At 39.5% G+C, this 25,768-nt stretch overlaps 1 protein-coding gene across 1 annotated transcript in view; it reads left to right on the plus strand.

The window, feature by feature from the left end:
- ABL2 (ABL proto-oncogene 2, non-receptor tyrosine kinase) overlaps positions 1–25,768 on the plus strand; it is a 57,659-nt gene that overhangs the window by 22,829 nt on the left and 9,062 nt on the right. The window contains exons 2-9 of the mRNA XM_058178684.1: positions 1,920–2,090; positions 5,527–5,822; positions 9,325–9,597; positions 10,847–10,931; positions 12,509–12,686; positions 16,532–16,716; positions 16,905–17,057; positions 21,119–21,208. Coding sequence (XP_058034667.1) covers positions 1,920–2,090; positions 5,527–5,822; positions 9,325–9,597; positions 10,847–10,931; positions 12,509–12,686; positions 16,532–16,716; positions 16,905–17,057; positions 21,119–21,208 — 1,431 coding nt within the window. The remainder of the gene's footprint in view (positions 1–1,919; positions 2,091–5,526; positions 5,823–9,324; positions 9,598–10,846; positions 10,932–12,508; positions 12,687–16,531; positions 16,717–16,904; positions 17,058–21,118; positions 21,209–25,768) is intronic.

The following is a 25,768-nucleotide window of genomic DNA, read 5'->3' on the forward strand; positions in this document are numbered from 1 at the left end:
GCTTTGCTCACTGCTTCCCCTCCCACACCAACTGTCTTCCCTTTGCTGTTGGCTTCTGTTCTTTTCAGTAGTGTGCATAGCATGCTGTGTTGCAGGAGGACTTTTGGATTTGGGAGAGTGGTTAGATTGGCTTTCTGTAAGAAGCAGCATGATTGTGGAGATAGTGCTTCAGTCAAGTAGTTTTGACAGAGAGTGTGATGAGCAACTTTGCTCCTTTTCTGAGGAGGCGTCTACTTCCAATTTTCTTGATTTGAAAGGTATGCTTGAGAAACAATATTTTGCATGGCTCTTATTCTACCATTGTGTAAAAATGTATGTTTCTCTTGAGGTTCTTGAAAGGATTAAAAGTGTATTAAAGTTTGATTTACAGGGTTCTTACTGGCTCAGAACGGAGGATGGGCAGTTTGCCATGTTTTTATTAGTGATTGGTGAGCATTGTTGAAAGTAATATATTAGAAGAAACATGTTTCAATTGTAATTATTAAGACCTTTTAACATTTTTTCCATTAGATTTGTAAGAGAGTTTCCTAAAGAGATTAAAGAAAGAGATTAATCATTGAGATATTTGAGATTATTGCAATCTTTTTGCTTCTTACTATAGACAATACCTGTAATTTTTGATTGGAGGTTAAACTAAAACTATATTGATCAGTCTTGACGACCTGTGGTAAATCTGGGATGAGAGAATACAATCATTCTGATTCTGCTTTCTGTCTCAGTTACATTCTGGATCATCTCCAAGAATTCAGAATTTTTTACATTTGATTTCACTTGGTAGACCTCAGCCCTCCATTAAGCAGCTATCTGATTTCCCTGTAAAGCTACTAGAAGAGATCATCCACTGGCATGTCATAAGATATAATCAGTACAGGTAGTCCTCAGCTTAACAACCATTCAAAGTTATGACTTATAAAATAGGGCTTATGACCCAGATTTGAAGTTCCAACAGTTGGGGGCCCTCCTCAGTTACATGACCGAATTTCAGGTGCTCGGCAACATGACTTCATTTACAACTGTTTGCAGCATCCCACAGTCATATGACAATGTTTTATGATAGTTTTGCTGAAAACCAGCATTTCTGATTTATGGCAAAACTGTGCCCATAGCAGACCACTGGTGTGCTTAATGTCTGCTGGAAAAAAGGTCATAAAATCAGGTCATATTGTGATCAATCCATTTTACTATTACAACATATGAACATAATGGGCTAACTCCATTATAGACTGAATGAGGCAATTAGTAAGCATGGTCTACCTGTACATACTATTTGTTAAATAGTATATTGATTCTTGATCTAGTACAATTAATTATCTCTGTACTCTCTGTATATCTCTTAAGAGTGCACAGATACATAATTTAAAGTGGATTGTGATCAGATGTTAAAGTGGATTGTGATCAGATGCGTTAAACAATGTAAGCCGCCCTGAGTCTTCGGAGAAGGGTGGGATATAAATGTAAAAAAAAAAAAGATGTTAATGGCATTTTCTCAGTCATTCAGTTTGCTTTTAATGTTTGCTTCATTAGTTAGTTGATGGAGCTTTACTAGCCGGGCAAATAAGTGGATGCTAGATGCTGCTGATTATGTGCAGATCAGGAGAATAACTCCACGATCCTTTTTTTCCATTCCATTGCTCCATGTGCTTAATAACATTCCTGCTGACTACCGTCTGCATGTATGAGATGAAAAGTTCTAATTCTTTTAAGCAGAAGACTTTAAATTTTATATATTATTTCTGCTAGCCTTTTGATTATGAAATTGTGTCTAAACTTGATTTTTATGTGCGATTCAGGTCTACATTCACTATATTACCATATTTCAAAGAAAATAAAATAATCCTTCCCTTCCCTTCTCTTCTCTTCTCTTCTCTTCTCTTCTCTTCTCTTCTCTTCTCTTCTCTTCTCTTCTCTTCTCTTCTCAGAGGCTCTCCACCGCCCTTTTGGTTGTGACACTGAACCACAGGCACTGAATGAAGCCATCAGGTGGAGTTCCAAGGAGAATCTTCTAGGAGCCACTGAGAGTGACCCCAATCTTTTTGTTGCACTTTATGATTTTGTAGCAAGTGGTGATAACACACTCAGCATCACCAAAGGTAAAACATAATTGCCTCCTGTTTATGCCTATGAGAGTGTGTATGAATGTAATAAGAAACAGACCTAATTTAATAGTAAGATCTGTTTAATAGTAACAGTAATAATGTACTTATTGAAAATGCCACAACAGTAATTATTACAGGAGAAGTTGAAGGGCACAGAAATGTTAGGATTATAAAATATGGGAAAATCATTGAGTATACAATGAACTAAATATATCTTACAACTTTTCATCAAGAAGGGAGAGAATTGCACTTTCTTAATTTCTTTAAACGTAGGAAAATATATTCCTTTATATTTTTTCTCTTTTTCTTGGCAAATGAAAACAGCCCAAAATTTATTTACATTTGATTTAAAAATTAAAACTTTAAAGCTCAATATTTTATTTCATTAAACTATGAAAATATTTTTTTTATTCAAAATAGTATTATATAATGTGATTTGTAATATTGGTCAAAAATAGGCAACTATTACTAAAATGTCAAAATGACTAATCATATGCGAAACGTTGAATTCGATTGTCCTGGTCAAAAAAGAATTATGTGCCAGGGTTATAGAACACTTTGAATTTCATAGTGGACTCCCTGAATTTAACGTATGTATGTGATCGAGTAGTCCTGTTTGCCTTCAGATGACTTCAGATTTATTGCATAGGCAATAAATATGGCTTATACTGTATTAATTTTTTGCTCAAATCCACAAGACACTTACAGTAATAACATCAGATACACTTATTGTTCCATATTTGCATTGTCAGTGCATCGACCAGTTGGTAAATTGCTGTGCTTAATACATGTTATTAGAAATTGAATTATTTTCTCTGTGACAGTGTACTATTTAATTTAGTACTAGAGCACATTGTAGCTTTTTCTGTAGTAACTTTTGATTCAAGAAATGAGACATAACAGCAGTTCTCCATCTCGACTGCATTGGATAACAGACCTGCTATGATTTAGCAGTAAGCTATATCATAGTTGTGGTATCTCTTGTCCATTCTGTTCAGGTAAATATTCTTAGTCTTGATGCCCTTTTCACTATGATCAATCACAGTTACCTTGCCTATCTGCTCCTTAATTTTTTTTTTTTTACTTGCAGAATGGTTATCCAGTCTCTATGTAAACACTATATAAAGATAGTATTTAAACCCCAAGTTATATTTACATACTTCTAGGAGGAAGATTTTAAAAAAAAATATTGGAGCTTTTTCCTAAAATGTTCGATGCTGTAAAATTATTAAATATTTGGTGACATAAGAGATGGGTATTTCAAAATGATCATACTCATTGTCTGGTGACCATTTTGGGATTAGGCAAGTCTCCTTTGACAACCACTTTGTAAATGGACATATTAGAGGCTACAATAATTCCAAATGTTACTTAGTCCCCCCAATTATCTTATTTCTCTTGTATCTAAAGATCTGCAAGCATTCACTTTGTAAAAAATATTGGAGCTTTTTCCTAAAATGTTCGATGCTGTAAAATTATTAAATATTTGGTGACATAAGAGATGGGTATTTCAAAATGATCATACTCATTGTCTGGTGACCATTTTGGGATTAGGCAAGTCTCCTTTGACAACCACTTTGTAAATGGACATATTAGAGGCTACAATAATTCCAAATGTTACTTAGTCCCCCCAATTATCTTATTTCTCTTGTATCTAAAGATCTGCAAGCATTCACTTTGGTATCCAGCATTGTCGATACCTTGGCACCCAACAATCTGTCTTCATTTCATTCAGTTAATTTTCTGTAACCTTGGGTTTTTACTTGGTTTGGTCTGATCATAATAATTCAAACTAGTACTTGTCCGAGTCCTAATAAATTTGAGATCCTTAGTAGTCTGTTGTGTAGTGGAACTGAAAAATTCTTCTGATTTTGTGTTGAATGAGCAAGTTGATTAGCCACTGATCAAACATCAAGGAAGCACTGAAATAATAGGTTCTGTTCTCTATTCTCTTCATTAGCAGCATCATACCCTCTGCATTATTTTGCAGAAATTGAAAAAAATCATTTTGGAAGACAAACTATTAGTTAAATCTATATAACTAATGAGTTGAAATATATTCAGATACTGAGCCATGAGAAAATTACTCTTGTAGTAATTCAGTTAATTTTCTGTAACCTTGGGTTTTACTTGGTTTGGTCTGATCATAATAATTCAAACTATAATTCAAACTATAATTCAAACTATAATTCAAACTATAATTCAAACTATAATTCAAACTATAATTCAAACTATAATTCAAACAGGGCCGGGATAGCTCAGGCAATAGAAGCCTGTTATTAGAAATTGAATTATTTTCTCTGTGACAGTGTACTATTTAATTTAGTACTAGAGCACATTGTAGCTTTTTCTGTAGTAACTTTTGATTCAAGAAATGAGACATAACAGCAGTTCTCCATCTCGACTGCATTGGATAACAGACCTGCTATGATTTAGCAGTAAGCTATATCATAATTGTGGTATCTCTTGTCCATTCTGTTCAGGTAAATATTCTTAGTCTTGATGCCCTTTTCACTATGATCAATCACAGTTACCTTGCCTATCTGCTCCTTAATTATTATTTTTTTTACTTTGCAGAATGGTTATCCAGTCTCTATGTAAACACTATATAAAGATAGTATTTAAACCCCAAGTTATATTTACATACTTCTAGGAGGAAGATTTAAAAAAAAAATGTTGGAGCTTTTTCCTAAAATGTTCGATGCTGTAAAATTATTAAATATTTGGTGATATAAGAGATGGGTATTTCAAAATGATCATACTCATTGTCTGGTGACCATTTTGGGATTAGGCAAGTCTCCTTTGACAACCACTTTGTAAATGGACATATTAGAGGCTACAATAATTCCAAATGTTACTTAGTCCCCCCCAATTATCTTATTTCTCTTGTATCTAAAGATCTGCAAGCATTCATTTTGGTATCCAGCATTGTCGATACCTTGGCACCCAACAATCTGTCTTCATTTCATTCAGTTAATTTTCTGTAACCTTGGGTTTTTACTTGGTTTGGTCTGATCATAATAATTCAAACTATAATTCAAACAGGGCCGGGATAGCTCAGGCAATAGAGAAGCCTGTTATTAGAACACAAAGCCTGCAATTACTGCAGGTTCGAGCCCGGCCCAAGGTTGACTCAGCCTTCCACCCTTTATAAGGTAGGTAAAATGAGGACCCAGATTGTTGGGGGGGCAATAAGTTGACTTTGTAAAAAAATATACAAATAAATTTTCTGTTCTATCTGTTTTATGAGAGACATCTCAGGGCATTAACATGGGACACAAAGATATACTCTTTGTGCTTAATTTCTAGGTGTTACTACTTTATAATGTTCTTGTTTGTGTGAATGAGACTATTTCTTATATGGTTAGGACAAGGTTCAACTTTAAAATAAATCCCATTTTATCTATTTGGAGTCTTCTCTTTGCCTTAGGTGAAAAGCTGCGTGTATTGGGTTACAATCAGAATGGTGAATGGAGTGAAGTACGCTCCAAGAATGGACAAGGATGGGTGCCAAGTAACTACATCACTCCAGTAAACAGCCTGGAGAAGCATTCCTGGTATCATGGACCAGTATCACGCAGTGCAGCTGAATATCTGTTGAGCAGCCTCATTAATGGCAGCTTCCTTGTTCGAGAAAGTGAGAGCAGTCCAGGACAGCTGTCAATCTCGCTCAGGTACGAGGGACGTGTTTACCACTACAGGATCAATACCACCACAGATGGCAAGGTAAATCTGTTCTGAGAGACTTTTTTTGTATAAGTACAATATATCTATATATATATAATATTTGGGCCAAAGAAATCTTAAATATACAAGTTCTTAAGCAAATGCTTCCTATTCTGTAATTCCATCTACCTTTGTAAGAAGAAGTACCTTCCTAGCAAGGGATGTTCTTCTGATTTTGTGTTGAATGAGCAAGTTGATTAGCCACTGATCAAACATCAAGGAAGCACTGAAATAATAGGTTCTGTTCTCTATTCTCTTCATTAGCAGCATCATACCTTCTGCATTATTTTGCAGAAATTGAAAAAAATCATTTTGGAAGACAAACTATTAGTTAAATCTATATAACTAATGAGTTGAAATATATTCAGATACTGAGCCATGAGAAAATTACTCTTGTAGTAATTCAGTTAATTTTGATCTGACAGGTTTACAGCTATTAATCTCTTTTTATTTTTAAATATTGTTTAAAAAGTTATGTATACCACAATCGTTCTGGGTGAACAATAGAAAGCATAGAAATTCTTATTTATAGTGGGTTCATTTCTTGAAAAATAAAAGTTGTTAGTCCTAATAGTTTAGATAAACCCCTTGGAGATAGTAGGCAGGGTCAGTTGCTAGGCATATTGTGAAGAAGGGCTAATATTGCTCTAATAATCAAGTTGAAAATAACCAAAAGGAAGCCAGATCAAATAGTCACATGTTATTCCAGAAATAATAATGATTTCCCAATTGCTTTCTGGACAAACTACTTAGTCATCAGAAGGCCAAAGTACCTGTAGCAGACCTTAGAACTGTCCAAGCAGAAAATACAGAAGAAGCAAAGTCTAAGATAACAATATAGGTAGTTCTCAACTTACAACCATTAATTCAAGCTGTCCAAAGTTACAGTAGTACTGGAGAAATATAGACTTATGACTTGCAGCCATTATAGCACCTCCATGGTCACCTGATCAAAATTTGGATGTTGGCCACCTGACTTTCACAGTCTTTTTCCTGAATCCAGGCTCTGGGAAAATGTGCAGCCCTGGGAGGCATGTGGTGAGTGCAGTAGGGTTGCAGAGCTTCATCTGTCAAAGGAAGCTAATCAGGCCTGACCAAAGAGGAAGTAGCAGGACAGTGTGGCATGATGCATTATGTCGCTAGGCAAGGCAGGAAAGCAGGCATCAGTTTCCTGAGCAACGGTGGAGACTGTGAGGGAGGGACTGTTTCAGGAGTGAAATTCAAAATTTTCCCCTACAGGTTCTGTTGGCGTGGCTTGGTGGGCATGGCAAGGGAAGGATATTGCAAAATCTCCATTCCACCCCACTCTGGGGCCAGCCAGAGGTGGTATTTGCCGGTTTTCCGAACTACTCAAAATTTCTGCTACTGGTTTTTCAGAACCTGTTAGAACTGCTGGATTTCACCCCTGGACTGTTTGTGATGGCAGTACAACTGGAGGAATCAGGGAGGTAGAACTCCCAGAGGCATAGCATACACTTTGCAACTTGTGTTGAAAGTGCTTCTGGAAAACTAGTCTGCAGACTTCAGTGAGGGATGGAGGCAAGCCCAACACACAAATCCTTTGCTTGGTCTCAGCCTAGCCTTCCTCCTGCAAATCTCATGAATGGCCAGCAACATGAGCTGCAGGGTGTGTACCAAAAGCACTCCTTGAGAACTGGCCTGTCGGTTTCAGCATATCTATTATTTTGCAATAATTTTATTAAGTTTTAGATGCAGTAAAAAAATAATCAATATATATATAAAAGTGAAACCCACTCACACTGTAATCATGAAATCTCCAGAACCGTAAAGCCTACAAACTTGAAATTTGCCACGTATGTTCCTCTTGGCTTCTAGGTGCTCACTAAGAAAGGATTTTTCAAAATGACCATGAGAGCATTAGCATTTCCTATATTATGATTAAAACACTCTGGTGCTAAGGAGTTCTACTCCCTCTCCCCACCTGAAAAGAAATCTGTTCAAATGCTAAACACAAGCAGAGGAGAGGAGTTTCACTTTCAGTTTTACTTTCACAGCAGCAACCAGGGCTGGGGTGAAATGCTCCCGGTTCGGACCGGATCAGACGATCCGGTAGCAATTGTGGCAGATGGTTCGGAGAACCGGTAGCAATGGTGGCACAAGGCTCCAGGTGTCATTACTTCCTTCTTTTAAAAGGTTAAAAAAAGGCTCTGACGATCACGCACCACAGCTGACGGTCAGAGCCTCTATTTTTACCTTTTAAAAGCCTTTTTCTCAGGGACTTTTTCCATCCCAAGACACTGGCTGGGGCACGTCTCCCCATATTCCTTTCGCCGCCTCCGTGGCTGTTTGCTACATTTTGCATTTAAACTTAGCGCACTGCACAATGGGGCAGACAGCGTCCCCTCCGCCTCCTCCTGGAGCCCATTACAATGCGGAGCATTGGCTGCATCCAGGCAGCCCAGCCAGTGTCTAGGCGCAGAGAAAAGTTGCACGTCTCCCAACAAGGGCTGGAAAAAGAGGCAAGTAGAGGGGCGCTTCGCTTCCATTCTGGAATACAGAGTGAGCCTCCATCTGGCACCGTCACCCTTCTCTTCACCCTTCATTTTTCTGGGAACCTGAAATGACTCTTGATTTAAATCATATGTTAAAAAGCACCCAAAGAAGAAAGAACAACATCAGCAAAAAAAAACCAAAAAACCAAAACCCAACCCTCACCTCTTTTTGGAAATGGTTCAAGAGGGAATATGCACACACACACACACACACACACGAGAGAGAGAGAGAGAGAGAAAGAAAGATGAGAGAAAGAGAGAGATGAGAGACAGGGCTGCCTGCCATTTCCTGCTGCAGTCGGGCAGGGAGAGGGAGAGAGAGAGAGAGAGATTCAGCTCTGTCTGCTCCCCTCGAGGCAACCTCGTGGCGCTGTGCTATAACAGCCTGACAGTCACTCCTTTTGCAATGCAAGGTTTATTTTGATAACTTTCCAGAGACCGAAAGAACATGGCCGAATTTCCTTACAGTTATTCCCTGGGTGTGGGGGTGGGAAGTGGGGGTGGGGGAGAGGGAGAGGGAGGAAGAGAGAGAGAGAGAAGAGAGAGAAAGAAAGAAAGGGGAAGACATTTTTGGATTTCACCACTGGTTTGTACAGAGGATTGGTGGGGGGGGGGAATATGCGGCCCTCTGGGAGGGAGAGCGGGGCAAGAGAAGGCTCTGATGTTTGGTTAGGTGGCAGAGGGAAACTCAAAGTGTTGGGGGCTTCAGAAGGAGCAGAATGTGCTTCGAAATGTACAGCTCCTGGTTCTAACAGTAAGTGATGTCAAGTTGGCCACACCCACCCGGTCACATGACCACCAAGCCATGCCCATTAAGCCATACCCACAGAACCAGTAGCAAACATTTTTACATTTCACCCCTGAACCAGGGGATAGGATAGGGGAGACTTCTGTGGGGCAAGGCTGAGGGAGAGAAGATGTTTTTTTCTTACTTGCTTACGTTTTCACATTGACCAGTTTATATAAGGTCTTAATTTCCTCTTTAACAGGTATATGTGACAGCTGAAAGTCGCTTTAACACTTTGGCAGAACTAGTTCACCATCACTCAACGGTAGCTGATGGCCTCGTAACAACTTTGCACTACCCAGCACCCAAGTGCAATAAGCCAACAGTCTATGGAGTGTCACCCATTCATGACAAATGGGAGATGGAAAGAACAGATATCACCATGAAGCACAAACTCGGGGGAGGACAATATGGTGAAGTGTATGTTGGGGTATGGAAGAAATATAACCTTACAGTTGCAGTGAAAACACTCAAGGTATGATTGGAGTCATGAGAGCATTCTGATGTTATTGAAATCCATCTGAAGTATACACTGCTAGGGCTAGAGTACTTGTCTGCCTGCTGATGTCATGACTATCAGAGGTTTGTGACTACAAAAGCACAAACCTTGCGAACTTGGGCTGTTTAGTATTTGCAGATTTTTAAAGGTAGTCCTGAGCTTAAAATCATTCATGAAGAGATTGTTTGAAGTTACAATAGTCCTGAAAAATTGACTTGCAACTAGTCCTTGCATGTATCATAACATCCCTGTGGTCACGTGATTGTGATTCAGGGGATTGGCAATCAACATGCATTTGTGATGTTTACAGCATCTTGGCATCTTGTGGTCACCATTTGCAACCTTCGCAGCCAATTTCCGATAGGCAAAGTCAATGGGAGAAGCCAGATTTGCTTAACAACCATGGTAAATACATCATAAAATTGGGCACAATTCACTTAACGACCACATTGCTTAATAATGGAAGTTCCAGACTCAGTTATGGTTTTAAGTCGAGGACTACCTGTACAAATAGAGATGCTCTCTCTCTGTACATTTAGGAAATGGTGCCTATTAAAACTGGCTGACATTTTCCTTCTTTCTGTAAGCTGGAAATTTCAAATTCTTGGTTAGGACAACCACTGTGCATATACATATATACAACACATGCTATCAGAAACATGGATCCTACATCTCAGTTTTGCTACAGTGCTTCGTGTCTATCTTGCTACAGCTTACAGGATTATTCAGAATATATATGTGCAAAAAGCCTTTCCTGCAGAGATTAACCTTCCAAAAATGTACTTTCAAGTGAAAAGATCATTTGCTTGAGGTACTATCAATCCATTTGGAAAAGCTCAGATGTTTGTAATTAAAGTATTACTTTCTGAAATATTTAATGTAAATTAAGGAATGATGTATCTTCCAGTACCTATTTTGGGAGCAAATACTGAGAGTACCGGCTGGTCACTTCTGGTGCAACCAGTTGATAGACCTTTTTGGATTTAGAAACATTCAGAAAGTCATGATTGCAGAAGTGTTGATCTCCTGAACGTGATCTTTCCATTGTATGCTCCTACTTTGCTGTTATTATGGTTGGGTTGGGAACCAGGAAAAAAAGAGCTGGGAAATTAGATATATAACTTGGTCTGTCATTTGCCCCCCTTGTAATAAGGCATCTGCTCCCAAATTTCTGTGTAAATTAACTGCTGTTATTAAGAGGAGGCATCTCTTATCAAACTTCCAGGAAGATACTATGGAGGTAGAAGAGTTTTTGAAAGAAGCTTCTGTCATGAAGGAAATCAAGCATCCAAATCTAGTACAGTTATTAGGTGAGTGTACAAATATGTATTTGTTGCATTCCAACTGCATACATCAAACAGTTGAGGCATAGTATTTAAGTGTTACTTACTTTGGATCAGTTTGAACAAAACTCTAAATATGGAAAGCTTTCCTCTGATAAAATTGTGTATGCGGATCTTACTCAATAGGCATGAGACTTTTTTCTCCAGCTTTCCACACACTTGATTGATATACTATTAGAAAAGACAACATCTGCTTAAAGTAAACGACATCCCATCATAGTCTTTGCTGTTTTAGTTTCCTATATTTTATATGAATGAAGAAGGAAAGAAGGAAGGAAGGAAAGAAGGAAGGGAGTGTTTGTTGGTTTTCCCCAAATCTATGAACCTGTGCAAATGTTTGCAGAGGTGGAATTGGCAGTCAAGGCCCCCTTGTTATTTTTCAAGATTGAAATTCATCTCTTAGTTTGCAAATACCTAAAAGAAATGTTTTTTTAAGTAGATTCAGAACTACGGTTAAAGCAGACAAAACCTCCAAGCTTCAACCAATTTTAACCCTCATTCCCAGCCCAAAATTTAATGTAGTCTTTTGTCTGTTTGTTCTCAATAAATAATCTCTTTATTGCAATATATATTCCCACTTTTCTTATTATTATTATGGCCTCCAGATTATAGAATCATCTTGCTAATGAGAAACAACAATTGCCACTGCTTCATGTGTGTCAGGGCTGGGCTACCTGTTATCCACATTAAAGGCTTTGATGTGGATTTCTTTTTGCTAACAAATTTGTCATTAAAATAAAGCAGTAGAATTTGTTGCTTAATTTTGATGACAAACAGATTTTTTTATATATCTGTCTTGCTGTTTTTTGTTTTGTTTTGTTTCTTATATCTAAGTAGAAAGTTATGGATGAGAGATTCCTGTTACCAGATATAGAAAATGAACTCTTGAAGTAGTTTTTGAAATTAAACCGAGGGCTATATATAATTATAGGTAGTTTTTACTTAGCATTCATTTGTTCAGCAACTGTTCAAAGTTACAATGATGTTAAAAATGGACTTATGACTGATCCTCAAAGTTATGACCAATTCCCCATAGTCATATGATAAAGATTTGGGCCCACTTGATTTATGACTCTCTTCCCCTGCCACCACATCTTGCTGACCTTTCTCTCTATTCTCCTTTTTGGTGTAATTGTCATGATCTTGCTATGCCATAGCGCTGTGACTTTTCACTGCATTGCAGCAATGAGACTTCACATTGCAGTGCTGGGGCTTTTGGAATACTGTTAATAATCTGTCTCTCTCCCCCACCTTCTCTCTCTCTCCCTCCTCCTCCTCCCCCCCCCCCCAATTTCCTTAGTTGCTTTTTGATCTTCTGGAACTTCTATTGTGTCAAAATTATCTGTGTAGAAATCTTTGTTGTATCACTTAGAATTTTTTTAAAAAAATCATTAAAATAGATTTCTTTAATTGTGAGAAAGAAATCTTTCCTCCTTTTATTTTAATGTAGAAAAAACTGCTACCAATTTTGACAATTACTGATTAGATTTTATTGCAAAATTATAGGTACATAAGGATTTAGCAACTCTCCTATGTTTCTTCAGGTGTGTGTACCCTAGAACCCCCTTTTTATATAGTAACCGAATATATGCCCTATGGGAACCTGCTGGACTACCTACGAGAGTGCAATCGGGAAGAAGTGACTGCTGTTGTCTTGCTGTATATGGCCACCCAAATATCTTCTGCAATGGAGTACCTGGAGAAGAAGAATTTTATTCACAGGTCAGCAGAAAACCTTGACATTCAGTAAAGCAGGAATGTAGGAGGAATATAATAATGTATCTGTGAATTGCAGTGCATTATATTGAGGGTATAACTTGAAGGTATAATAGGATTTGATTGATCAGACTTATTCCAAGCTAATTTGAATTGAAGGAAATCTCAGGAATCTTGTCCTAATTTTATAATTGTTTTAAATTTGAGGACAAATAATAAGTTTCTTTCCCATGGTAACATAATGTGTTATATATTTAAAAGCTCAGAAACCTATGTATATGTTTTACCCCCAAATATGACTCAACTTGATTGTAAAGTAAAGGTAAAGGTTTCCCCTGTCCAGTCATTTCTGACTCTAGGGGAGCAGTGCTCATCTCTGTTTCTTGGCCAAGGAAGCCAGTGTTGTCTGAAGATGTATCCATTGTCATGTGGCCAACATGATTATATGCTGAGGCGCACAGGACTTTGTTACCTTCCCACCAAAGTGGTATCTGTCTACTTGCATTTCAATGCTTTCGAACTGTGGGCAGTAGCTGGGGCAAGAATGGGAGATTCCCCCCCATTGCGCAGTGCTTCGGTCTTGAACCCAGGCTGTCAATTTTCCAACTGACAAGCTCAGTTGTAATTTAACCTTTGACCCATCATGTCCCCTATCTTGACTGAATAAGTGTTTTGTGAATCTTTAAAGACTACATTTTATATTCTGAATTACTTCCATCATGGATACAATATATTGTTGGCCTAGAATATTCTGTCATCAGATTTGGGCTCAATTTTCTATCATCAGAATTGCTATTCTGTTGATACAGGTAAGAATATGAATTTTGGATAAAAAATATTCTAGACAGAATTAAACACATACTCATTTACTAACTCCGAGCACAAATTTCAAAGAAGAAAACCTATTTGGCAAATCCCTGTATTCCCTGTTGAGCAAGGAAAAGATCTTTCCCATAATTCTTTAAAATAACACGAAACAGAGAAATGGTCCAATGTTTGCAACAGAAACTTGCTTTTCACTCAGAGAACAAGCAGTAACATTCCTACTGATCCTGTGCTGGGCAAAAACTGAAACAGTCTCAACAAGATCAAATGACTTTCAATATGACACAAAAAAGATCTGTTTGGAAGACTACTTCCAGAAGTTCTGTCGCATCGAGGAAGCCAACTCAACTAGCAGGCGTGTGCCGAGAACAACATTATAACTTATGAGAAACTGAGTCAGATTTCTGTCCTTCCCTGTGCATCAAGCATTTAATAAACATTACTGGTATAAAGCAAGTACAGTAGAACCTCTGGTCATGAACGCTTCTGACCAAGACCAAATCAGGCTCCGACCAAAAAATTCACTTTTTTTTTTCTGCAGCCAATTTCCCCTTCCGTGCCATTTTTTTTGTAACTGCCAAATTTTCAAAATTAGGTTCAGGACATGACTAAATCGGGTTGTGACCAAAGTTATGGAATGAATTATGGTCATGATACCATTTTAAGAACTGTTCTTAGAAGCCTTCTTGATTTTTATTAATTGTTTCCAAGAAAAAACAGATTGGACAGCAGAATTAAACTTATATAGATTGATCAAATGGTGATCTGGCAATCATTATACCAGGTGACCTGTAGGTATCCATAGGCTTAACATAAGCTAGCATTTACATTCCCACCAGATACCTACAAGTTTTCCTACCACAATAGCACCCAGTTCAAGGCAAACGGGACAACATTTACAGGAACAGCTTTATGGTTAAGCGAATCAAAAGCCCAACCAATGCTATATTTAAGGATAATGAAAGATGGGACATAAGGATAGGCTTTTTAAAGAACGGTCAGAAAGGACATAAATAGAGACAAGATCCTGAAGGGAACACATTCAACACTTACAAAGGTGGTATGTATCCAAAGAATAAGTACATAAATAGTGCCCTGCTGGATCAGGTCCCTGGCTCACTTAGTCTAGCAGTCTGTTCTCACAGTGGTCAGTTGACTGCACAATGAAGCCTACTAGTTTCCCCACAGATGTCCTTCAAAGGCCAGTCACACTAATGTCAAGCCTCATAACCATTGATCCCATGATTTTCATGAATTGGTCCAGTTCTTTTTTGAAGAGTAAAGCTGGTAACCAGCACCATCTCTTGATAGCAAATTCAAATACTAAATTGTGTGTTGCATAAAAAGAAAATCCTCGTGAGTGTCCTAATTCTTTTAGGGTTCAGTTTCATTGGCTTATTTTTATTCATACTTTATGTGGGGATTTCTCCTCTCCTTGTTGTTGTTCTTTACTCATTTTTAACTTTCTGACCTGATGAATATCATTTTGCTAGGAATGTCTGTCAATAAATATTTATTTGAGTTATTTTTGTGAGTTTGTGCTGCTTCCATTACAGAACCATATTGCCAGTAAACACTGAATTGCTTGTGTGCATAGAAAACATCTTGACAAGAACTGCAGGAATTGCCAAGGGTGATTTAGGGTGCTTCAATAAAAAGCTACATAAATTAAAAACTGGATGGAGATGCCAGCGTCTCCTTTTCATCACAATAGTTTATAAAGGGTTCATTGAATGTGTGGAAGTTGGCAGTATTTGCAGCAGGAGAGAATAGATCCTATACTCAAGATTTTTCTAAAGATGCTGGGGAAACGGAGCATCTTGTTCATGAGCAGAACAATAGACGTAGTCTTTCCCCATTTTAGAGCAAAAGCAATAGCTTATTCTGTCATTCACATAATCTCTAGATCTGCATTGTGTGTTCCCACTAAAATCAAGCATTCCTAGTACAGTCTAGAAGATAAAACTGCTCAGAGGTAAAATCATCCAAATTGTTCTGTCCCGGTTTAAGATAATGTGGTTTCCCATTGCTTCTCTCCTAGGGCTGAGAGAGAGGGAGTAGCCCAAGGTTACCCAACCGATTTCATGCCTAAAGCAAGATTAGAACTCATGATATCCTGGTTTCTAGCCCAATGCTTATCAGTTACATTCTTACATTTAGATTCAAAATTTTCATATATTTTTAATAAGGATTTTAAACAATTCATAAGGATTTTTATAACTAGTTTCTTAATCTTAATGCTAATTAATCTGGTCCCTTGGTGTGTTTGCAACTTTCCAAAATTAACAGTCTACTCATTCTTTTGCTGTTTATTTCAAAATAAAAAATATTTCTTCAAATTCTTAAGCTTACATAAAATTTAATTTGCTAAGGATTGAAGGAAAATCACACCGTAAGATGAAATGTGTCATTCTAAAATTTCTTAGTTTCCCAAAAGCAGTTAACAAGGCAGTTCCTGAAATGATTAAGAAGAAATGTGTGAACTCAATATCTGTTTGGAGGCTCTGAACTGCTGCTTAGGCAAACCCACTAAAGACTGCTGTTTTATGGTCTCACAAGGAGTCTCTGTAAGAACCACTTGTGGGTGATCTTGGTTCTTTCCTTGATCTAGAGAAGACTTTGGGGAGCCGAACTTTTCTGCTGCAACTATCGGCTATGCCCTCCGCTACTATATCTGCTATTACTATTACTTGCCTAGAATTGCTAAATGAATGTTTTATTAAAGAAATATATTGTATTTATTGTAGATTTTCACAGTTCCAAAATTGTGGATTCTCAGAACTCATTATTTAACAATTTCCAGTTTATCTCCATGAATCCAGTCTTAAAATGTTTGTATGCCTCCTCTAAAATTCTCTAAAAATGAACAATCATACACTTTCAGGATATTTGTGGGGAATATAGAAAGAGGAAGATATGTTGGATATGTACATCGCCTTGAGTTATTTCTAAAAACAATAAAGATGGGATACAAATAAATGAATAAAATAGGGGTGCTAATTTCCTTGTATTTTTTGCTTATATAGGGATCTAGCAGCTCGGAATTGTCTGGTAGGAGAAAATCACGTGGTGAAAGTAGCTGATTTTGGATTAAGCAGACTGATGACAGGAGACACATATACAGCTCATGCTGGAGCAAAGTTTCCTATCAAATGGACAGCACCGGAAAGTCTGGCCTACAACACATTCTCAATCAAATCAGATGTTTGGGGTAAGAGAGAAAAAGTCCTTTAGTACAGAGTTCTTTTATGTAAGTAAATCAGGGTTACAAAGTTACATTGGGCCATTTTTATATTCTCAGGATAGTATTTCTTTAGTTAAGAAGTTCAATATACCTTGATAAGAAGAATCAATGTTGTTTAAACAATGCAGCTTTAAACATTCTTGCTTAATTTGCAGCTTTTGGAGTACTGCTGTGGGAGATTGCCACGTATGGAATGTCCCCCTATCCCGGCATTGACCTTTCTCAAGTTTATGATTTGTTGGAGAAAGGTTACAGGATGGAACAACCTGAAGGCTGCCCACCAAAGGTCTATGAACTCATGAGAGCATGTGAGTATAATGCTCTGATTTTTATTTTACAAGCAAATGTAAATTGAAAAAATGCAACTGGAAGTCTTGGTAACTTTCAAAGTACATTTAGCATTTATTATTATATATGATAATAAGTTGTTGATATACAGGCAGTTTCTTGTGAAGAAGAAGAAATGGCAGCTTCTGTAAAACTGAATGGTCTTTAACATTGATTTCTACTGAGGAGATTGAATAGATGTTTCATGTTTCCTAATATGACTGGAATATAATTGATAGAAAATCACAGTTCATAACTTCATGATTACAGAGACAAAACTATTTAAGATCCTTTTAAAATACAGATATGGACTCATTCAGTAGCCTGTCAAGGAAACTTTGCTACCCTTGCTTTCTTACTGTAGTGTGCTATGTCCTCTTAAAAATAAAATGTGTTTAACAGAGATGAGGAAATCTCCTGGACAGTATAGGCCAGTGGTAGTCAACCTGGTCCCTACCTCCCACTAGTGTGTGTTCCAGCTTTCATAGTGGGCAGTAGGGGTTTTGCCCGATACTGAAGCACTTTCCTTTTTTTAAATTTAATTGACTTTTTAAAAAAAATTCATAGCATTATTTAAAAACATTTTCATTAGGTTTTCATAAAATTCCCGGTGACAATTTAAATTTCTGAAAATGTACTATTTGTATGACCCATGCATAAGTTTAGTTCACGTTACATAAGTGAAACTAAATAGCGCTATAGTGCGACCACAAACAAAAGAGCCTCATCCCAGAATAGTTCGCGCATCTCCCACCACACCACCCAGCTGTAACAGACAAGGAGAGCTGGTAGCCGGCACGCCCCCCCAAACCCAATCCATGATGCGCAAGAGGCATGCGCAGACGATGATACACAGCGTGTTACTGTGGCACCGATGGGCGGTTAGAAAATTTTACTACTAACAGAGATACAATAGTGGGCGGTAGGTATAAAAAGGTTGACTACCCCTGGTATAGGCTCTGGTATGGGTGTCTGCAATAAAAAGTGAATTGCTGAAAATTGGATGGAATCCCCTGATCTTCTGAAAATGTTTGCAAACAGACTTGCAGATCCCTCCCACCCCCCCATTTTGTGTTTGAATTCACTGAAACAAATGGGTTTATATGGCGTTTTAAGACTCCTCTGCTGTTTTTAATATTAGTCAACCGGTGAATGACCCAATAACAACAGCAAAATAAGTTTCTAAGTTCAACACTGGATCTAGACTTGTGGATTATCCAATAGACATCCAAGTTATGTCATACCTCTTAAATTCAGTCAAAATAATATGTGCAAAAATTTTGTAAAAATAATATGTAAAAAAATTATATTACACTCCAGGACGATCTGAGATTTTTTTTAAAAAGATCCAGGTTGGAGATGTGTGCATGCATACATTTACACATATAATCATATGCACACTTACAGATACTGTAGAATAAATCATACTGTGGGTGTGGGTGGGTGTATAAATATAAATATGTTCCATGGATAGTGAAGGTTAACACTCATGTGGAGTTATTAACAGAGGATGACAGTGATCAAATACCATATATATTTATTGTGAAGTCGAAATACAGTTAATCCTCAATTTACAACCACAGTTGGGACTAGAATCTCAGTTATTGAGCAAAGCAGTCTATAAGTGAGATGTTACATGATCGCCAACATGACAGCTTTTGCCAGTGATTGCAATCCCAGCATTCCTACTTGCAATCATTAATTTATATTGTGGGTTAAGTGGATGGAATCCCATGTAAAGAGTGTGGGGTGCCTGAGGGTGAGGGGGACCCTGAGGAGCCCAGGACAGGTTTCTTGGGAGTGTCTTTCTATTCCAGTATTGAAAATCCTGCTTGCGGTGAGGATTTTCTGCGCCAGAGTGGAGAGACACTCCTGGTGACCTGCGCTGGGCTTCCCAGAGCTTCGTCCGCCTTCCTGAAGCACCCCAAGCTCATTATGGCTGCTTCTGCTCTGATATTGCTAAGAGGTTGTCACGTGCTCAGGCCCTAATCATATGACATTTACATGACTGCATATTTGAATTTACTTGCACAAAGTGTTTTATTTGAATATCAAAATGTAACTTACAAGATTTAAAGAACTAATAAATAGCCAAACACACAAAAACAAACATGAATATATTAAAATTAAAACTGTACCATATTCAAAGGAGAGTAACAGTCCGAGTATAAAAAAATAGTAATTTTAAAAAATAGCCTTAGCCTATATCTAAAGCAGATTTTAATTTAGTATTGAAAGGTCTTAGAACTGGGAAAATCCAGGTGCCCAATTTTTAACCCTACTTTAAATGGTAAAGGAATCTGGGTCACTCCTTGAATTAATATAAGACATTTCATTTCATTTATTTATTAGATTTATACACCACCCATCTCACTGTGATTCTGGGTGCTGGAAATACATAACTTTAGGTATGCCAGTCTAAATATGCCAATCCATTGAGAAATTTTCTGTTAAAAACCAATGTTTTGAAGTAGACTTGGAAGTTAAAAAATAAGTATTATCAATTTTATAGATCTACAGGTAGTCATTGACTTACAACAGTTTATTTACTGACCATTCAAAGTTACAACAGCACTGAAAAAAGTGACTTATCACCATTTTTCACAGTTACAACCTTTGAAGCATTCTCAAGGTCACTTTATCAAAATTCAGAATTCAGATATTTATGGATGGTTGCAGTGTCCCTAGGTCATGCAATCACTTTTTGCGATCTTCTGATAAGCAAAGTTAATGGGAAAGCCAAACTCACTTAACAACTATAGTACTAAGTTAACAAGTGGGGTGATTCACTTAACAACTGTGGCAAGAAAGTCATAAAATGTGGGAAAACTCACTTTTGGGCTCAATTGTGATCGTAACTCGAGGACTACCTGTATTTCAGGCAATGACCTTCTGTGCCAGTTCAAATTTTCAGAAATATTTATTCAAGATATTAAGTGGAATAAGTACAATTTTTAAGGTAGAAGAGAATGATAATCCCAAGGATGTAGGATATCGTTTTGTTCTACCTTAAAAACTAACTAGTTAAAATGAGAGTACAAAAACAACTGCAAACCAGCCGGGAAGTTAAATATCATACTTTACAAATGGAAAAAAGTTAAAGTTTAAGCATCTGGATTATTTTGGTCAGAAAAAAAGACCAAAAAGTTATGTTTAGTTAAGTTATAAATGGTGCTTGAGAGTTCTAATTTTTTTCAATTACTCATTTGCTGCTGTTAGAAGAAATTTGTGAAGGTTCAAAGTGAATGAAGGCATAGTTATTTGTCATGTAGCAGTTCAGTATTGTTTTGACAAGCAACTTACATGACTTTAATTGAGTTTAGCTAAATATGTGGAGAATAAGGTAAAGGTAAAGGTTCCCCTCGCATATACGTGCTAGTCATTGCTGACTCTAGGGGGCGGTGCTCATCTCCATTTCAAAGCCAAAGAGCCAGTGCTGTCCGAAGACGTCTCCGTGGTCATGTGACCGGCATGACTCAACGCCAAAGGCGCACGGAACGCTGTTACCTTCCCACCAAAGGTGGTCCCTATTTTTTCTACTTGCATTTTTATGTGCTTTCGAAACTGCTAGGTTGGCAGAAGCTGGGACAAGTAACGGGAGCTCATCCCGTTACACGGCAGCACTAGGGATTCGAACCGCTGAGCTGCCGACCTTTCAATCGACAAGCTCAACGTCCTAGCCCCTGAGCCACCGCAGCTATTATTCATCATAAATAAATGGAACCTTCAGCATCATTCCAGACATTCAAGGTAAAGAAGATTTTTACTTTCAGGCCCTTTATCTGGGTCTTCCAAAAATATCTGGCTGATCAGTACTGGAAAGGGAATACCAGACTACACAGCTATATCAAGGTATTTCTTACATTCAGAAATGTTGGCAGTAATTTTAAGATACTTGAAAATAGAATGCAATAAACCATGATAAGAACCTTAAAAATGTTGCCAGAGTTACAGTGGAAGACACTCTTGCTCCAGAATAGTGGAAATTAGATTGCAAATTCTAATGGAAAATAGTAATTACCTGCTTTTTATTACGTTGTAGGCTGGAAATGGAGTCCCCTAGATAGACCTTCATTTGCTGAAACTCACCAAGCTTTTGAAACCATGTTTCATGATTCTAGCATCTCTGAAGGTAATTACCTATTTCCTAACTTATTCTGAAGTTTCTATTATATTTTTTAACTAAGCTTTTTTTTTGCTTCCCCAATGTAGTCAAAATAATTTGAGTACCTTTTGTTAGGCTACTGGATTTCTACTATAAAACAATTGTCCAGTTCAAACCTATACTAAATGTTAGAATTACAAAGTTGAGCAACTAGAAGACTTGCACACAAACCTAAGGCTGTGAGTTATCCTCATTCTCACTTTGTTTTTAATGTGTGAAGGAACAGATTTTAAATCTTGTGTTTATTATTTTTCCTCATCTGTTAATTGTGGAGGGAAGAATATATAAGCAAAAGCGTGTATTCATATATTCTAATGTGTGCACTTTTTGTGTGTATTTCTTCCCACATCATGCAGTGTGTGTCTTTGTTTTTTGTTTTTTAAATCAACAATGATACAAAATTATTGAATCAATTTTCCTTGCAAACAACTAGTTGTGGTCTGGTCCACTTACTAATTTGAGAATAATGGGTTTAAATTCTTTTCCCCTAGTTCAGAATGAGGAAACTATGCTAAATGTTGCTGAATTACAAGCTGCAGCATTCTTTACTCTTGGACATTCTTACTAAGTCACACAAGATTGTAGTTCACAACTCTTGAGAGAGGCTATAGATTTCCATTTTATCCCAAGCTCCTCTATATAGATAAATCATAATTCTCCATAGTGTGGCGATGGGAGGCGCCATTTGGGTTATTCCAGTCTCTAGCTCTATGGTCTCTGAGTTGAAAGAAAAAACTGCTGAGGCTCCGCCTCCCTGGTGACGTTCCCCAGCTTTAATCAACTCAGCCTCAGCTATGGTCGATTGATTTTTATCTCCAGAGCTTTAGAGTTGAATTATATTATTCCCTGGATATTCTTTTCTTATTTTGGATTTTGGTTCTCTTTCTGTTCCTTTCAGGTAAAGATTGTTTCTTTTATCTTGATTTTTCTTGGATCTATGATTGTTGCTTGCAGCTAGGGAGGGCTCTCCATTGATATGGATTGGAGCTGGGGGGTTGCTCTTTCCGACGTCTCCCACCCTCCCCTTTCCCCTCAGGTACCGGGCTGGTAACTCTGGGGGGTGCTGCAGGGGTTTGCTTTCACCCCAAAGGTTGCAGCTGGCTTCCATTATCTTGGAGCGCCCTGTTAAAAGCTGCTGGAGCAGCGCTAGCCTCTAAGAGCCTTGGCGCGGCTGCATTTTACTCAGGAGTTTTTTCGGCGCCAATCAACTGTGGAGCATGTTTGTTGCTTGCAGCTGGGGGCTGTTTTCAAGTTTCTCAGCCACGCCAGCCTCTTGCAGCCTAGGCTTGAGCCGTTTTATTGTTTCCTGGATTTTTATCCAGGAAAGAACTGTGGCAGAAAAATAAAAAGCCGCTGGGCTGCCCTAGCCTTTCTTAGCCTAGTGCAGCCCTGGGAAGCTTTACAAATGCTGCTTCCTGTATGGGCGGCTTTGTTCCCTCCCCTCCCCCCCCCATTGCTTTATGGCCACAGGGCTGGCAGGGCTATCTGCAGTGGGGGATGGGAGCCCTGGTAATTTTCCAGCCCTTTGTTTTTGTGCCTGCGGGCTAACTTTGCAGGAAGAGCCTCATATCTACAAGTGATCTGCAAGATTCCAGTTTGTCTGCATCGTGGAGATCAGACTTGTATTTTTTCTTTTCTATCCTGTCTGTTTGCAAATAGAAAGAGAAACTGGACTTGGGAGTTGGTCATTTGGCAAATAGTTTATCCTGCCTTTGTAGATTACAGAGACTTCTGGCCTAATATCTAACTTACCATGGGAGACTCTGATAGGCAGGCTGCATTTTCTGCAGAGGGTTCTTGGTCACCTCAGCCAGATAGAGGGGGCAGAGCACCAGTCAAGCCTAGAACAGCCAGCCTTGCTGCAACTGCTAAGATTTGTACCAGGACCAATGTCCGTGCTAGCACATCCAAGACTGAAGAAAAGACTGACCGGGCACGACAGAAAGCCATGGATAGAGAGTTTGCCAAGGCTTCAGCAGAGTTTTTACCTCAGGCCCCTTCAGACTCTGCCATTTCTGATCATCAGATGGCTTCTCCAACCCCAGATTTGCCTCCTCAGCAGGATCTGAACATACCATTTCAACCTGCAGCTACCAGGCCCTGGTCACCTGATACCCTCACTGACCCTCTCCCTCAGCCTGGGTCTTCTGGGGCACCACTTAGGGCCCCTGAGGTAACGTGGACTCCCACCACTGCGGGACTCCACCAAGGAGAAGTGGGAGAACAAGACATGCCACAGTTTATGAAGAGGTGGCTTGAGCAGGCCATTAAGCGAGGCATTGCCGAGGAAAGGCGCCAGCAGTCACAACCAACTGCCCACTTGTATTCTTTGGGGCAGGGAGAGGCCTCTCGGAGACTTTTGTCTCCAGTGATGGAGTACCAGGAACCTGTGTCTCCTGCTCCCTCTGAAATTAGTTATTACGATGGGGAGTGGCAAGGTGAAGAGGATTTTTCTGTACCAGAGCAAGATGCCCGACCAAAACCTCCCTTCAAGGGTCTATTCAATCCTGCCTTTCTAAAACCTTTGTTAGCAAAGGCTCGGGCTACAGCACGTATGGATCAGGCACCTGCAGCTTCTGGGTCCGCTTTAGATAGCGGGGAACAGGATGATTTCCTGTTCACTGAGCAGACGGTGGAGGCAGATACCATTCCTATCCCTAAGATGTTTTTGGACTTAATACAAAGGCAGTGGACCTCACCGGCTACAGCTTCCAGGCCCCCTGGGTTGGAGAATCAACTTTTTGGAGTGGAGGCAGCCTTACTGAAGTTACTGGACATTCCCAAGGTGGATGCTCCGGTGGCTGCTCTGACCTCTTCTTCTGTTTTGCCACCTGATGCCGAGGATGCCTTGAGGGCAGAGGAAAAGAGAGAGGAGACGGCCCTGCGCAGGGCTCACCTGGCAGATTCCTGGGCTATTAGAGCCTCTACAGCGGCTTCCTTCCTTACTAGAGTGTCAGTTCGATGGTTGTGACAACTTCAGTCTCACTTAGCGCCGGATGATATACATGCTCATCAGGATCTCTCCAAGATTTTAGGTGCTGCAGAGTACACCGCGGACGCAACCTTGGCCTCTGCCAAATTTTCTGCCAGGGCCATGGCAGCATCTGTCACGGCTAGACGTCTGCTTTGGCTACGACACTGGCGCATGGACGCTAAGCATAAATGGAAACTGGCTTCTGCCCCATTTGAAGGGGAACATTTATTTGGCCAGTCTCTGGATCCTTTATTAATTGAAACCAGAGACAAGAGGAAGGTGCTTCCATCTCAGAGTAGGTGGGGCGATTTCCGTCAGTCACCCTACTATAGGCGGCCCTCCTTCTGTCTGGGGGGGGCTGGGACTAGCTTTCCCCGACAACAACGACCCTTTCAGTCACGGTCAGGTTACCAGACCGAGAGATCTTCCTTTGCCAGAGGTAGACAACTGCCATCAAGCCAGCCCTTCAGGGGCAACAGTGGGAGAGGAGCTCGTCGTTCCAAGTGACGACTGGCTCCAGGCTCCTATTGGGGGCAGGCAGGGTCTGTTTGCGGACCGTTGGGATGACCTAACAACAGATACCTGGGTCAGGGAGACAGTGCGAGCAGGGCTCTCCCTCGAATTTCTCTTCCCTCCTCCGAGGCTTTTCCTCCGTTACCCACTTTCTCGAGACCCAGTCAAACAGGGACTCATGGAGTCGGCTATTCAGCATTTGCTGGATATTCGGGCCATTCAGCTGGTTCCGTTGGAGCAACGGGGGCGGGGGTTTTATTCAATATTGTTCATCATTCCAAAGGCCTCGGAGGGGTGGAGACCAAGTCTCAATTTGAAGGGACTGAACTATTACATCAGGTACAGGAGGTTCAAAATGCACTCCCTGCATTCTATCTTAGCGGGGATCAGGGAGGGAGACTTCCTAGCTTCCATAGATCTCACAGAAGCGTACCTCCATGTACCTATCAGTCCAGACCATCGGCAGTACCTGAGGTTTTGTTATGCCGGCCGGCATTTCCAATACAGGGCCCTTCCGTTTGGATTGGCCTCGGCCCCCCGGACGTTTACCAAGATTTTATCTGTCCTGGCGGCATACCTCAGGTCCATCCCTATCAGGATCCAGTGTTATCTGGACGACCTTCTCATCCAGGCATCGTCCCAGCAGCTAGCAGAACAAGACTTAGCTACAACCTTAGGTGCTCTGAGGGATCATGGATTCTCCGTGAATTTGAAAAAATGTCAGGTCATACCTTCTACGAGGTTAGTGCACCTGGGGGCCCTGATAGACACTCGGGCGGGTCAGATGTTCCTATCCCAGGAGCGGCAGGAGAGCATACAGACTTTAATTCAGCTGATTTGGCAGAACCAGACGGTACCAGTTGCCCGATTGTCACAACTGTTAGGGAAAATGATCTCCTGCTTGGCCATAGTTCCTTGGGCAAGGTTCCATGCTCGACCACTCCAGTGGTTCTTGCTTCCCTTTCAGAGGGCGGGCACCAGTTCCTCGAAGGCTCGGGTCAGGGTGCCTCCACGAGTGCTGCTCTCTCTCTCTTGGTGGG

This window comes from Ahaetulla prasina, chromosome 3 (assembly GCF_028640845.1).
Source record: "Ahaetulla prasina isolate Xishuangbanna chromosome 3, ASM2864084v1, whole genome shotgun sequence".
In the NCBI taxonomy this organism is placed as follows: Eukaryota; Metazoa; Chordata; class Lepidosauria; order Squamata; family Colubridae; genus Ahaetulla; species Ahaetulla prasina.